The sequence below is a fragment of the Saimiri boliviensis genome, chromosome 1 (genome assembly GCF_048565385.1).
Source record: "Saimiri boliviensis isolate mSaiBol1 chromosome 1, mSaiBol1.pri, whole genome shotgun sequence".
In the NCBI taxonomy this organism is placed as follows: Eukaryota; Metazoa; Chordata; class Mammalia; order Primates; family Cebidae; genus Saimiri; species Saimiri boliviensis.
Genome location: NC_133449.1, coordinates 259,219,456 through 259,235,979, shown reverse-complemented (window position 1 = coordinate 259,235,979; position 16,524 = coordinate 259,219,456). Strand labels below are relative to the sequence as shown.

General features: G+C 35.7%; 1 protein-coding gene and 1 pseudogene across 5 annotated transcripts in view; both read left to right on the top strand.

The window, feature by feature from the left end:
- NNT (nicotinamide nucleotide transhydrogenase) overlaps positions 1 to 16,524 on the top strand; it is a 92,232-nt gene that overhangs the window by 59,934 nt on the left and 15,774 nt on the right. For all 5 annotated transcript variants that reach the window (XM_074386054.1, XM_010336627.3, XM_003925878.4 and 2 more), the window contains 2 exons: positions 6,685 to 6,844; positions 8,904 to 8,985. In XM_074386054.1, coding sequence (XP_074242155.1) covers positions 6,685 to 6,844; positions 8,904 to 8,985 — 242 coding nt within the window. The remainder of the gene's footprint in view (positions 1 to 6,684; positions 6,845 to 8,903; positions 8,986 to 16,524) is intronic.
- LOC104651028 (small ribosomal subunit protein uS13-like) lies at positions 115 to 6,678 on the top strand (annotated as a pseudogene).

Sequence of the window (16,524 nt, the reverse complement as noted above, 5' to 3'; positions counted from 1 at the left end):
CTTTAAAGAACTACCTGAGATTGGGTAATTTATGAAGAAAAGAGGTTTAATTGTCTCACGGATTCACAAGCTTAACAGGAAGCATGACTGGGAGGCCACAGGAAACTTACAATCATGGCAGAAGGTGAATGGGAAGTAAGAACGTCTTACCATGGCGGAGCAGGAAAGAGAGTGAAGGGGGATGTGCTACACACTTTTAAACCACCAGATCTCGTGAGAACTCACTAACACAAGAACAGCAAGGGGGAAGTCAGCTCCCATAATCCATCACCTCTCACTAGTCCCCTCCCATGACGTGGGGATTACAGTTTAACATCAGATTTGGGTAGGGACCCAGAGTCAAACCATATTAGATACTTACTCTACCTTCATTCTGTTTATAATATTTTAAAAACTCCCTTATTTTACAACTCCGGATTTTTCTTATGATTTAATTGAAAATCTCATTGTAATTTGGAAGGCTGAAGTATTTTTCATAGAAAATATTTTTGCTTCTTTGGCTACATTGCAAAACAAAGGATTTGATAGCCCAAATGCAAAATAAGCCAAGTAATTTAAAATTAAATCTCCTAAATTGCTTGGGGAATTTGGAAAGATGAAGGCTTATGTATCCTGTTTGAAACGTGTCAGGCTTTGTGACAGAAAGAGGAAACATTTGTGAAGAAGAAATATTTATTTAGTGTTACTAGAAATACATTATTCTGTAAAAGGGAACTTAACAGTTTGATTTTGCTTCAGTTGATGAATTTAAATGACCAGCAGGGGGCAGCAGATTTTCATTATTCTTAAACTTGTGGTTTGTCAGAAAGTGGCTTTTAAAGTTAAACGGGAGAATTTGAAGGATTTGATTTTAACAAAGCCAATGGCATACTGATACAGGGAGAGGAGGGAGAAGACTTGTGTCTAGTTCTTGAAGTGTCAACAAGAGTAATTTCTTACTTTATCCTTAAAAAGGAAAAAATGGTTTTCTTTAGGTTTTTAAATTTAGAGTATTCCCCACATTTCTGTCCGTGTCTTTCTTATTACTCTTTTTTTCCTTCTTCACTTGCTGTCTTTTATTGTTATTAGTTATGGCAAACATAGTAAGTCTTAGAGTAACACATAGTAAGTCTCTAACAGTAACTAGAATAAGGTAGTAAGAGGTACTTGTTGAAAGTACTCTCTTCTATGTGTTCGCAATTATATAATTTTTCTCTTATTTTTCCTGTTCTTTTGTATTTCTTGATATCTTTTCCTAGGTCTTCTCTTTCTTTTTTTTTCATTTCTTCTGCCACAGGCATGCCATTTACCATCAGCATACCATAGATATTTTGTATTCCTATTCTGTATATATAGCTATCAAATTATTCCAATAGCTGCCTGAGGCCATAAATATATTGGATCAGATTAATAATTTGGATTCAAGAACAGTTGAAGCTTTAATTAAAAAAATTTTGGCCAGGTGCAGTGGCTCATACTTGTAATTCCAGCACTTTGGGAGGCCAAGGCAAGTGGATCAGTTGAGGCCAGAAGTTCAAGACCAGCCTGGGAAACATGACAAAACCCTGTCGCTGCAAAAAATACAAAAGTTAGTTGGACATACTGGTACACACCTACAGTCCCAGCTACCTGGCGGCGGGGGGTGCTGAGGCAGGAGGATTACCTGAACATGGGGAGGTCGAGGCTGCAGTGAGCTGTGATCTTACCACTGTACTGCAGGCTAGGTGATAGAGTGAGACCCTGTCTCAAAAAAAAAAAAATAAATAAAAAATAAAAAATTCAATTAGAGATGTTTACTATAGGAAATTTGGAAGAAACAGAAAAGAAAAAATAAGCAAATAAAATTACCTAAACTTCCATTACTACTTAACTGTTAACATTCCAGTCTTTTTTATATGCATATGTTTAAATACATTCTATTTAATATATTATGTAATTGTCTAAACTTAATTTTAATTGAGTTATTTAATGTTTAATTTTCTTATAATTTTTTAGCACCTACCATTATAGCATACAGATATATTTATTTATTTGAATAAATATATAATAATTCAAATAATAAATTTGAATCTATTCAAATTCATATTAGTTGTTTATAACTGTTTCTTCTTTTTTTTTTTTTTGGTTGCAGTATTCTTTCTTATAGCTCTTTGATTATTTCCTTAGGTCTGGTTTTTGTAAGTGCAATTACATGGTCAAAGGGAGTAAGATCTTTTCGTTGGCTTTTGATATTGCTAAATAGATCTTCACGAAGGATTCACCAGTCAAAGCTCTTACTCGTGATGTGCAATGTGTTTGTTTTACTATATAATCTCCACTCCTATGCATTGTTATAAAACAAGTCAGAAACCAACAAAGACAAGGGCTGTCATAGTTTTTGATTTTGAAGACAGAAATCATCTTTTCTTCTCAAATTTTCCGATTTCTGAGTTTTTACATTAACCTTCGTTGATTCTTTATGCTTCTTTATTATAGGAGATTATAGGACACTTAATTCATTCTCTTCATTGCTGTGCTTAGCGGCTCTAGGTAGATCATAAAAATGAAATAGCTACTCAAAATTGGGCATTAGTGCAACATAGCAGGCATTATGCTGGGTGCTTTACAAATACAGCTCATTTAATCACCACAGAAATTCTAGAGGTATTATTATTATTCTCATTTTACAGAGAAAGTATGATAAAGCACCATTTATTATTCACCTTTATGTTTGTGGAGCCTGGCCAAGTACCTGGCACATTCACACAAATTGGTGTGTTAAATAAACATTAGATAAGTATTTTATTTGTTAGCTTGTTTCGTATTTTAGAATCATCTCCAGATAGGTTATGATAGCAGATATAATAGAGGTAATATTGTACCAGTATGTTGACCTTCATTGTTATTTATTGAAGGAAACACACAAGTCCAAACCAGAAAAGAGTGGTTTTATTATGTGTGAGGGAATGGAATGCACCCCAAGTGTCTAACCAGCAGCCCTAAAATTGAATTTTTGTTCGACAAAGAATTCTTTTGGGTGTCCTCTGAGCTCAATGCTATGGTTACATAATACCCAATATTATAAAAACTGAAAAATGTTGACACTGTCCAAACAACCAGCTCAAATAAATGATATCCAGTTATTATATAGACATTAACCTCTATGATTTTACAGTTTCTTTGTTTGTGATAGCATCCAGATTGCCTGGGAAATAGAGGTTTTACAAAAATTGAACAGCATTTTCAGACCAAATTTTCTGATTTTTGTACTTTGCTGCTTGGTTCCAAATAAAAATAGAACAGAAGGAAGTGGATTAAAAGTGAAACCAAAAATGTTTTTTCCTTTGTGATTGATGAGTTAGTACCTAGAAAGCATTAAAATGAGAGATGCTAGGAAATGATACATATGTTATTAGTGCTTTGGCTTTGTCTGTTATATAACCTTTCCTTTGTTTTCAGATTTATTTCTTATAGTGTGTTCAGAATTATGTGAATTAAGGTTCTCTTTAATGTAGAATGCAATTTTAATTATTGGGCTTAATAGCTTAAAAGGAACAGTCTTACGCAGTGTTGCAAATTCTTTGTCTTGGTAGCTGGGAACTCTTCAATCTCTGAATTGGCGGTCATAGGATAGTCTCATTAATCATTTAAGAAGGCGAAAAAAAAAAAAAAAGAGAGAGAGAGAGAAAGAAATAAAACAAAACCATAAACCCTAAACATTTATTGAAAATATGATGTTGCAATGGTAAATTTAGAGATGAAATTATTTTCGTTTTTAAGCGACCACATGGAATTATTATTATAGCTTAATGGTGATAGAATTGTGGATATGTGTTTAACAAGTTGACTTTGATTGTTCAACTGTTCTGTGGTTCCTTGTTTTTCCTCCCTAAGATGCCATCAGAAATGGGTACACATTAACTAAATGTCCTCAGAGATTCTTTTCTTCTTCCTTATTCAGTTTTATAGGAGGAAATAATGGTTCCTTTTAAGCCGAGTTAGAATAAAGTGGTTTATTTATCCCTCTCTTCTGTCCCTCTGCTTCTTCCCCTCTGGGATCTTCTGCAGGACCGTGTGATGGAACCTCTTTGTTCATTGGACTTTTTTAAAAAACGTTATCTATAACAGAACTATGTTAATGTCCAAAATAATCATTTAAATCAATTTTTAAGGGCAAAAATTTGGTAGAACATATATTTTGATAACAATTTCAGAATTATATAATTAAAAACTAGAAAGTACTCAACACCAACATCGATGGGCGGCAGAAAATAGCCTTTGCCATCACTGCCATTAAGGGTGTGGGCTGAAGATACGCTCATGTGGTGTTGAGGAAAGCAGACACTGACCTCACCAAGAGGGCAGGAGAACTCACTGAGGATGAGGTGGAACGTGTGATCACCATTATGCAGAATCCACGCCAATATAAGATCCCAGACTGGTTCTTGAACAGACAGAAGGATGTAAAGGATGGAAAATATAGCCAGGTCCTGGCCAATGGTCTGGACAACAAGCTCCGTGAAGACCTGGAGCGAGTGAAGAAGATTCGGGCCCATAGAGGGCTTCGCCACTTCTGGGGACTTCGTGTCCCAGGCCAGCACACCAAGACCACTGGCCGCTGTGACCGCACCATGGGTGTATCCAAGAAGAAATAAGTTTGTAGGCCTTGTCTGTTAATAAATAGTTTATATACCAAAAAAAAAAAAAAAAAAACAAACCAAAAAACAAACAAACAAACAAAAAAACTAGAAAGTATTAATGTAGATCAATGAGTTTAATGTTTGGGAAGTCTTAGATGTGGCTATTTGGGTTTTCCTTAAAAGTTGGGTTTAAATATGGGAGGAATGTGCTAGGAATTTAAAACTTCATGTCAGCTTGGGACTGTTAACTTAATTAAAAACAGTACTTTAGCTGGGCGCAGTGGCTTATTCCTGTAATCCCAGCACTTTGGGAGGCTGAGTCGGGCAGATCACTTGAGGTCAGGTGTTTGAGACCAGCCTGACCAATTTGGTGAAACCCCGTCTCTACCAAATACATAAAAAATTAACCGGATGTGGTAGGGGGCGTCTGTAATCTCACTTACTCAGGAGGCTGAGGCAGAAGAACTGCCTGAACCCTGGAGGTGGAGGATGTAGCAAGCCGAAATCATGCTACTGCACTCTAGCCTGAGTGACAGAGCGAGACTCCATCTCAGAAAACAAAAAGGCATTACTTTAATTCTTTGACCCTTTTTATCCATTAATACATGTAAAGACATTTCAGACTTAATTTTGTTTGCAATACAGACAAATTTGTCAGACTTTGGGCTCTGTAAAATGTCAGTGTTGTGTCTGATAAATGAGTTTAGGTTGAAAGAATAATTACAATTTTGACAACATTTTGATTTATCATCTTTGACATTTACATTATTTATAGGCTTTATTAAAGTGTGGCTTCTTGCTCATCTTCTGTGTACCTTTTCCTTCCTGTCTTTGGCTGGGCCCTACTCAGCATAATGACATGTCTCCACTAAGCTTGTAGCAGGCTGGGCCATCATTGTGTTGGGTGGCTATAGTTTTCCCAGTGTGGTACTTATCATTGAAGATATCAGTGCTTTTTTGCTTTTTAAATACTGAAGTGTTGTATTTTTTTTTTCTTTTTTTTTCCCCCATTACTAATGATTCTTAGGTCAGAGTGTTGTATTTTTTAAAAAAGCAATATATTGACATATATCGTTTTTAAGTGGTGTAATGAATCAATAATATATTTGTTATAACACTTAAAATAGGGTTTAATAAGTTTTTGGAATTTTTTTCTAAAGGGATAAAGTCAGTTATGATCATGTAGAACAATTGTTTCAATCACATGCAGTGATTTGAATTCTTACAGTGCATTTGATTACTTAGAACAACTAGTTTTTTTCCTTTTCTCTTACTACTCCACCTCCAGAGGTCTACAAATGAACTGTTTTCAAAACCAGATCAGTTATTGTCACGTATTTCAGCAGTGGCATTCCTGTGGTACATTCTTGAGCGATGATAAATGAGTATGAGAAGTCCATGTCTCTTATTTTTCTTTTGAGATTATTTTTCTAGTTAAAAGAGTGAGTATAAATTTTAAAGAGTATATAACCTTATTCTTCTACCTACTTGGAAGTGCAATATTTTAGAGTCCTAGTGATGAACCCAGTTACTTCTATTAAAACTTAGGTATGGGGCTTCGAGGAGCTAAAATTGATTTGGCAAATAAGACAGTATCAACCCCCACATTTCTATTTTCTTGGTGACAGAGGGCAGCAAAATTCTGGACGAAATGGATCCTTACTGTTCTGATTCTTACCAGTTGCTTCTTCACAGCTGGTATCTGCGAAGATGACATCTGTAGCAGAATTCAGCTTAGAGATAAAACTGCTCAATCAGTATTCAAACAGTAATAAGTAGATGTGATTTTTCATGTTTATTAATTTTACTTATACCTTTTCATTAAGTTTTTTGTTTCTATTTACTTTTTACTGAAAATATATCAGTTTGCAATTAATTTGATAGTGAAAAAAATGTTCTCAGATATCTCTGTCATTTAAATTTTTGAAGTGATTTTCAGAAACCGCTGAAATTTATCTGATTAAAATGTTTCGAATGACCAAATAAACCTTTTAAAATGATTTCAAATATCATATACACAACATTTGTGCCATTCTCAAAAAGTTATGTGGATTAAATTCTCACAGCTACTAATTTGGCTCTCTAGGCAATGAATCGCTCCCTGGCTAATGTGATTCTTGGAGGCTATGGTACCACTTCAACAGCTGGTGGAAAACCCATGGAAATTTCTGGCACACATACGGAAATCAACCTTGACAATGCAATTGACATGATTCGAGAAGCTAATAGCATTATTATTACACCAGGTAAAGAGAAAAAGCAAAAAACCAAAAGCAAACAACCTATAATAGCTGTTATAATTGATGATGTTAAAATTTCTTATAATAGGAAAGTATAATTGGAACTTCTTTAGTTTTGAAAAGATAATAAAAACTTAATAGCAACTCTATGATTACTAAGTGAATAATACTGAGAATTCTCAGTTTCAGTCAATATTTTGGCTATTGCATGGAAATTCTGTAAATTCTTGCAGTGGGTTCTAGCCATGTCTTTCTGTGATTATGTGTACATATTTACATCATTTTCAAGTCTTGGTTTTTTTTTTTCTCATTGGTAATTTTTGGGCCTATTGTCAGTATTAAATTAGATATAGTATATGAAAGTCTTTAGCTCACTCATTAGAGTTGCTCAGTAAATGTTATTCTTTCTTCAAAAATAATAATTTAAAAAATCATCAAGAATCGTGGTTTTCAACAAAATGAGGCAATGTGGCCTAGTAGAAAGAGCTTGGTATGGGAGTCACAATATCACACGTTTATTCTTAATTTTGCCTCTAATGATCTATGTGACATTGCCCAAGTCATTTAAACTCTCCAGTCCTCAAGTTTCCGATTTTTTGAGTTTTATCCCAATACTTCACTGTTATCACAGAATGCTGTGGTATTATGGGTAATACATTGATTTCAGATTAAGATTTTAACTCTATCATGCTACAAATAAGTTTTCTATAAAGAAAATCTACTGATTTGACATGTGGGTAGTTTACTAGTTAGTTATGTACTGAAATAAAAATAGGTGACATTAGCTGAATTGAATGTTAAAGTGTAAGCCTTCTCAACTTGGGACAATATCACTTTTTAGGGGCACTTGAAATATGTGGATTTGGGTTTTTGATTGTCCAGAGATGGCGATGCTACTGTCAATTAGTGGATGGAAGCAGATAAACTAAATATACTGTAAGGCCTGGGACACTCTGTGTAATGAATTATCACACCCAAAGTGGCATTGGTTTTACCTACTGAGCAACAATGTTCTAGAGTATAAAGGTGTAAAGATGTAGAGGACACAATCTATTTCCTCTAGGCATTTTCCATCTAGTGATGAAGTCAGATATGTAGATCAGTACTGCAAGGTGGGTTATGATAAGGGCTAAACTAAACTATACACACAATTTTTCTATCACCAGAAGCCTATGAAAGTTGGTAGGGATGTGAGGATTTGTTTTTAGGCCTTAGAGGATAGATGGTATTGGGATGGGAGAAGCCGGTGGGAATAGCTTGAGTAGAGACTTGGCATTTGAAAAAACAGGGATAGAAAACTGGGGACAGATGTGAGATACATTGTTGAGCTAGAATGGACAGAAAGCAGGGTGAAGATGACTGAAGTTCTTGGTTATACCTGTAATAACATTAGAAATATGGAAACATCTTTTTGGAGTGCGTGGGGAGAAATTTTGAGTTCTTTTCTTGAAACATTAAATTTAAGGTAGAGATGAGACAAGAGGCATGTTATAGTGGGGCTCAAATGACAGGTTGAGCCCGCAGACAGATTGGGAATCATCAGATGGTTGTTGAAGCCTTGAGATGAGCTGAGATTTTCATGGAGAGTGTGAGGGTTTAAAGTTAAAGCCCTGTGGGAAACTTTATCATGTAAGGGGAGAAAAGAAGGAGGAAAACTATTCAAGGAACTAGAGGAAGAATAACAACAAAGTTAGGCTGGGACTGGAGTCTGCAATGTCATCAAAGCCAAGTATGAAGAGAGATTAAAAACATGAAAGAGAGAGAGAGAAGGAAAGAAAGACAGAGAAAGAGACAAGAGAGGGAACACCCAAGGGTGTGTGCGGTTTGGGGCATGGGGATGCAGCATCAGACACTACAGGAGATTGAGGAGCAATCATTACGTTTTCAATTTCAAATTTAGGACAATATTTTTAAAAGGTCATCTTATAAGTTTGCTTTCATTTCTAGTCGATAAATGATTGCCTCTGTTGGCATAAACATGTATTTTGATCAAGAGAGAAGTTGTACTTCATGTAATATCAAAATAAAAAACCACATTCTTCTGTGTTCTTAATGTTCCTTGCAGGTTATGGTCTCTGTGCAGCCAAAGCTCAATACCCTATCGCTGATTTGGTAAAGATGCTCACTGAGCAAGGCAAAAAAGTCAGGTAAGTGTTTGCAGTGGAGAGGCTTGCAGTGTGTGTAAGATGCGTGGATGGAGAAAAGGAAATACAGTGGACCCTTGAACAATGTAGGGCTTGGGGCACTGACACCCCGAGACAGTTAAACATCCATAGGTAACTTTTGACTCCCCCAAAACTCACCTACTAATGGCCTACGACTAATCAGAATGCTTACTGATAACATGAACAAAATTTGTATCAATTAACGTATTTTTTATGTGTATTAAATACTAGAGAAAGGAAAATGTTACTAAAAAAATCATAAGGAAGAGAAAATATATTTACTATTCATTAAGTGGAAGTAGATCATCATAAAGATCTTCATCCTTGTCTTTATGTTGAGTGACATGAGAAGAAGGAGGAAGAGGAGTTGGTCTTGCTCTCATGAGTGGCAGTGGCAGAAGAAGATCTGTGGATAAGTTGACCCTCGCAGTTCAAACCCATGTTGTTCAAGGGTCAGCTGTAGATGGTTTCTGAAAAAGATGACTGTTTCTTAAAGTGACATTTTACATATATAATCCTAGGTAAAGAGGTTAAGCTGTTAATTAACAAGCCCTATTCTAGTCTTAGCTGTACTATTTAGATTTTGCTGTCCCTGGATTAGCATCAACTCTAAATATTGTAGATTCATTTTGGAAAAGGAAATTTTGTCATTCCAAATTCCTGGATGTTTATTAATGGGGAAATCAGAAGTCTTGTTTCTCTGTGGTTTGATTTGAGGAAAGAGGTCAAACAAAACATTTGAACTATATCAGGTTGTATCTTCTTGATTTCTGGTCACACTGAAGAAAAACAAAAAGTCTTAAAAGAGAGGCCGTGAAGAGCAAGACCAAGTAATAAACCTGTGTGCTGATTACTGTTTTGTTGACTTAGCTCTCATATGTTCAGGGTGGAAAAGACTGCTGAAAGTGTTCTTTTTATAAAGCTATCCACATTTTGAAATATAAATTGGAGCAGCAGCTGTTCCTGCCACTTGCCATTTGGGCATTGGTCTGCTCTTAGGAGGATATTAAACAGAATGGCAAAGTTGAGGACTCTGCGATCCTAGCTTATTCTCCATGACGTTGGATAAAGGGTTTGAGGAACGTCCAAATATGGCCATTGATTGATGACCTTGGTGACCCTCAAGGGTACTTTGCATCTGTCCTGCTCACCTTTGGGTCCCCATTCTGGAACTCTGATGTTACTTAAGAGTCAGAGAGCCTCTGCAGTTACCTCTGGAAGGACAACTGCTGCCCATTTTGTGGGATGGCTGATTCACTAGCAGTTGCATTGATGTGACACTGTAAGGTAGAGAAACAAGGTAACTCATTAAATAGAATTAGTTTGTTTACTAGGGTGTTAATGTCTGTGGACAAAGCTGTTAATTTCTGTTCATGAAAGTTTTAGACATCAACCTTATGCTTTTGTCTGGAGACAGATGATGAGAAAATAATCCAAACATTGTACAGTCAGAGAACTTGTGCTGGACTGGATGCAGAATCCTAATCTCTGGCTGGAATGCCCCAGCTGTTAGCAGTGGTGAAAGAAACTTAGATGATGAAATCAGGGGCTACCTAAATTGTATCAGTGTTAGCAGTTGTGTCAGCTGTGCTTAATTTCTTCCTTCCTTTCTTTCCTACTCTTCCTTTCTTTTCTCACTCCTCCACTCCTTCCTCCAATCTGTAGTTTGTCTTTGTCAAATATATAGAATCAAAATACTATTTTGTGGTGGCACCAGCATATCTGTGATAGATTTTCATGTTTATTGATAATCTTAGATAAATTGAAGCTAGAAGATGAGAAAAGTCATTGAACTTATTTTAAAATTTTTACATAAGAAGTCTACTTTTTAGTTATGTATTCCATTATTTACACAGGATATTAAGCTGTGCTTTTTAAAAGTCATCATTTTGCTACTGAGGGTGTTTGTAGGCCTGCAAGGGAAAAGGATGTGTTAAACAACGTTTTCTGATTTTCCTAAAATGAAATTGTTTTCTCTATTCAGTCCACATGAGAAAAAGTCTAATATATTCATAATGCCCTCTTTAACCATGTAAATGTTTGGGAGATGAGTGGCAGTCATAATAGAGAAAGAAAGATGCCTTTCATGTCTTAGTTATTCTTAGGAAAGGGAAAGATTAATTTTACATACCTCTCTTGCTACCCATTGATCAGCCTAGGTTAACCAGACATCTTGGAAAGTCAGTCCAGTGTTAAATAGGTGGATGTGGAGTGAAGAGCATCGTGACTATAGTGCAGCTTGAAGGGGCAGGACCCTAAGGGAAATGTCAAAGGAAATAAGAGATGGGGAAAAATGATCTGAAAAGAAAAGAGATAAGACAAATGAATTTTTTTGTTTCTGATCTGATTAAAATTAGAATTTTATCTAAGAAGACATGATATAAACTACTGTTGTAGAATGATTTCTGTCACACTGCTTAGGAAAAGTAATTATTTGATGAAAGGTTTGTGAGAAATATTTGATTATACATATATGAATAGTTTTTCAGTTCCACATTTTTTATGGAAGTAATTTTGTGAATAGGACTTTTCATGAGAAATCTTTGCATTGGTTCACGTAATTGTTAATATAGTTCAAATAATTTTGTAAATTAATAATTTTTTTATTATGTGGGTTCAGAATGAGATTTTAGTTCAGTCTCTATTTGTAAGTTAGTTATTTATAGCCATCTTTCATATTAAAGGTGAAATTATATATTAACATATCATAGTGGTTTTTTTTTACTATAGTATGTTGAATTTTCAACATGAAATTTGTAACAAATTATGTAAATCTTCCATTTGAATTAAATGGAAGAGGACTATTCTTGCTAAAATGATGACAGCAGATCATCATATTTTTCTGTTAATTTTTTTTTTTAAAAGAGACTTGTAGAAACTTTTGTGACTTTGCTTTGTGTGTAGGTTATCTTTTCACAGGAGAAATGCAAATTTTCTTTACAAAGGTAGAAATATGTATATATGTAGATGCTAGCTTTTTCCTTTTTTTTTTTTTAAAGGGGCAAACGTCTATTTGAACAAGAGATGGCTGCAGCAGTTACCTCGTGTTTTAATGAAATAAATCTGTATTTACAGTGTGCAGTAATTTAGTCCTTTCATCACGCTGTGGAGCTCCCACGGTGTTCATTGAGTACAGCTGCTGGGCCTCTGGAGTTAGTAGGTCTTTGTGCCTCAGGACCCCAGCATGCCTAGCATCCAGATGTGGTGACGTATTCACACACATCCCCTGTGGAAATGTGCCAGTATGGACATATGATTGTCATCAATTAGTTACGCCCAAGTGGTGCCAAGAAAAATCGCATCTGTCATACAGTCTGTCTGGCTTCATGGCCCATGATTGATTTAGAGACACTCCTGTTTTCCTTTACTTTGGCCATAGTCATAACATGCTCACAAAGAGCTAATATTATATAATGAAGCACATGACATTTCATGACAAGAACTCATTTTAGAATGTCATGAAAGTTCACTGGCTTAGGCTTTCTTTAGTGGCCAAGGTATCATTGCTCCCCAGAAGCCCAGAATGCCTGTATAGCTTACCTTATTTCTCCTTGATGTCTAAAAGCATTTTATGACAACAATCTTATGATGTAAGAGCCACAGATATTTTTTTCTTTTTCCTTCCCAATTTTTGAATTGATTATATGATAGGCTTTCCATTATAAAGCAGAGATAGTATTCCCATTGAGTAATTATAAAGGGGTAGAATTTTTTTCTTTTTTATAATTAATCACTGCTTGATTTTCTTTCTATAAATCATTATTGCTTGCATTATTATAGAAGTCATTTGAATTTATTAAACACCTTTCAACTTCTTCTTCTTTTTTTTTTTTTTCTGAGAAGGAGTTTCACTCCGGTTATCCAGGCTGGAGGGCAGTGTCACGATCTTGGCTCACTGCATATGCCTCCTGGGTTCAAAGTGATTCTCCTGCTTCAGCCTCCCTAGTAGCTGGGACTACAGGCACACACCACGACACCTGGCTAATTTTTGTATTTTTGGTAGAGATGAGGTTTTACCATGTTGGCCAGGCTAGTCTTGAACTCCCGACCTCAAGTGATCCACCCAACTTGGCCTCCCAATGTGCTGGGATTACAGGCATGAGCCACAACTTGTTTGATTGACTAACTGATGTTATATATTGATTTCCTGTTAATGTTCTGTGATATCTTTCTATGAATAATTTACTAAGAAATTTATTGTTAGGTACTGAACATACAAGGTTGCATAAGTGCAATTCTCAAAAGTTTATAGTTATGAAGAAATCTCTATTAACAGATGAATCAGTGAATGAATTCCATTTAATGTAATAGTATGCTAAGACAAGTAGAGCAGTAGGGTAAGAATCCAAAGCGTAGTTACCTGTCTGGGAAATATTTTAAACTTTTTACAACCTGAAATATTTTGCATGTTTTTAAAAAGAAATATTTTTATTTCTTTTTGCATACTGTCTAAACATATATAGCTGCCTGTAATATTTGCAGTCTAATAATGTTTTACAGCGTTGTGTAATATGGCTATAGATTTAAATATATGTAATTTTTACTAAGAAATTGATTCTTTGAAGACACTTAAAAATAAAATATTTTGTCTATCTAACTGGATTTTCCTTTTTTTTTTTTTTTTTTTTTGAGTCGGAATCTTGCTCTGTTACCCAGCTTAGAGTGCAGTGGCACAATCTTGGCTTACTGCAACTTCTGCCTACCAGGTTCAAGCGAGCCTCCCACCTCAGCCTCCCAAGTAGCTGGAATTACATGTGTGCACCACCATGCCCAACTAATTTTTGTAACTTTAGTAGAAACAGAGTTTCACCATGTTGTCCAGGCTGGTCTCAAATTCCTGACCTCAGGTGATCTGCTCACCTTGGCCTCCCAAAGTGCTGGGATTACAGGCATGAGCCGCCATGCTCCGCCAGGATTTTCCTGTTTTTCATCGACTAAATGTGATTCAGATAACCAAACTTAGCCTTCTTGGATTTGTTATGTTTTTGGGTGGAGGAAGAGTCAAGCCTTGCAGATTGGTGAAGCAATAAAGTCACGTACTTCTGATGAGAATAGAAACTCTAGTAGAGTATTTGAGTAATGAGATAGATGTTATTCAGCAGTTTCATGTCAGCTTTGTAATACTTTTTAAAAATAAAGACACCACTATTCTTAACCATTCATTGAACAATAATTATAATATGTAATACTTTTTCCCAGGCTACTGTTGTAGGTCCCGGGGATACCTCAGTGAAAACAACAGATGAAAATTCTTGGTCTCAAGAAATTTACATTAATTAATTAATTGATTAATTAATAGGCTTCAAGATAATCAGAATTGGAGATTCTAATTCCATTTGTCTCCAATTTTGACGTTACTTGAAAAACTGGAAAACAGCTATAGCATACGTTATTATATCACAGTTTTAGAGTTACAGCTGCCACTATTAGGCCTTGAATTAGCCAGTGCCTTTGGTTTTCTTAAAGAATTTGGTGTGTTTGAATTTGGTGTGTTTCTTTGCACTTTGCTCTGGGGCTGCCTTCTTGAAAAACATGGTGGCAGGATAGTGGGTATGGATTATTTTTGTAATTGGTCAAATGAGTGAAACTTTGATGGATGAGAGGAAAACCAAAGAAAATATGTGCATTCACTCACATCTATGTTCAACCTATTGTGTGAAGTTGCTAGTAATCGCCCAGATCGAAGGTGTCTGTTAGGGTCCTAGAAAGTGGCCACCTTTATCCCAGATGGGCTTTATCTTGTCCACAGCATATTGATATGGTGGAAAGAACAAAAGACTGGGTTAAAGCCTGTGCTTTAGGCGTTTTGTAAAGCTTCTTTCGGTCATATCACTGTGAGATGCATTCCTTAGAAACTCTTGTCACAGGCGTTCCTGTGATCTAAGGAAAAAATGCTCACTATTGATGAAATCATTGTCACATCAGGGTGATTTTTAGCTTCTGGTTCTAGTAGTAGTTATAGGAAACTTCGTGAGCTGAGTTTTCACAGTGCAGTTCATGTGAACAACCAAATAAGAATCTTGCTTATAAATAATTTTCATTTTATTGAGCTCATTAGCCATTGCTTTCCAAGAGCCATTCAATAGCATCATATAAATTATTCAGACAGAAAGATGACATTATATATAATTTTAACTAAATCTCTATAATATGCCAGAATGTAATATTTGAGAGTTAGTTGCAAACTGAATTTTTTTTTCTAATATCATTCTTCATAATCTTGTTGGCTATTTTAAAATCAAAACAGTGTCAGTAGTCACGCAGTTTCTATTCTGGGCCTGGTAGTTGGATTTGGTTAAGTGATGGAAAAGTCAGATTTGGGCACAATCTATAATTAATCTCCTTGGAATAGCAAAGGTAGTTTTGGGACATGGTTTCATAGAGGTCTGCATTGGATGTTTGGTCTAGATCATCTGAGCGGATCCTCTTCAGGTGACATGTCATCTCTTCGGGTGGTCTCAGTGTCACGGGCCACATATGCAGATGGAAAATGTGACTGTAGCCTATCAAACATTTCTCATTCACATTCACAAGAGAAGGTCTGTTATTCTGCATTAGAAAAATTGTCCCCCTGAGATGTTTTCATAAGCTCTCTGACTTTCATAATTTTTTTTCCTCTGAAAAAGGGAAGGCCATAGATGAACAACAGAATTCATAAATAGAGTAACAGTTCAGCCCTTATTTGCCTTTTAAAAAAAAGAAAGAAAAGTACAAAGTGTTCTCTAATTCTGGCTGTTGGAAAATTCTAGGAAATCAAACACTTTTTTCCCCCCACTGGGAATTGTATGAGTGAATTCGTCAGAACCACTGCTTCTAAGGACTTTCACAATTTTAAAAAGCTAGGTGTTTATTCCTTTGCCTGAGAAGCTTTACCAGAGATGCTGATTCTACCACCTATCTCATTCATTAGTTTTTGTGGACAGCAATTGCCTAGTCAGGATAGTTTGTTTTTTTTCACTTTGTTAACGTGTTTCCCTTCAGATGGATAGACTAGCCTTACCCAGTTGGTCCAGGCCTTTTCACCAGCAACGATATAATTTGTCTAACGGGAACAATTACCCTGCTGACACCATGATTTGGAAGTTTTTATTCAGAACTGATGCACTAAAATGATTGCTTAAAAAAACCCCTTTTCCTTTTGCTTTTAATAGTGTGATTTATAACTGTCCACCGGAAGCTCTGATCAGCATGTGATAAACCAAAGAAACCTGCCGTTGCAGTGAGTTTATCATATTTTTCATAGGTTAAATGCATAAATGTAAAAAAGTACTGAATACAGTAACAAATCCTTTGGTTACCTCCAGAGACCCTCCTGAGAAGATAACATTGCCACATACTAACAGAATTTCAAAGGTCTTTGAGGTATAGCCCATACTAGGGACTCTTTATTCTATCCACAGTGGAATTTCCAGCCTGTTTTTGGGACAGAACACTGTGCAAACATTTTTGGTATAATTTGTAAATGAAGAATTCCTCCCTTAAGAAGCAGTTGGATTGGAAGATCTTTAAGTTCTATTTTAA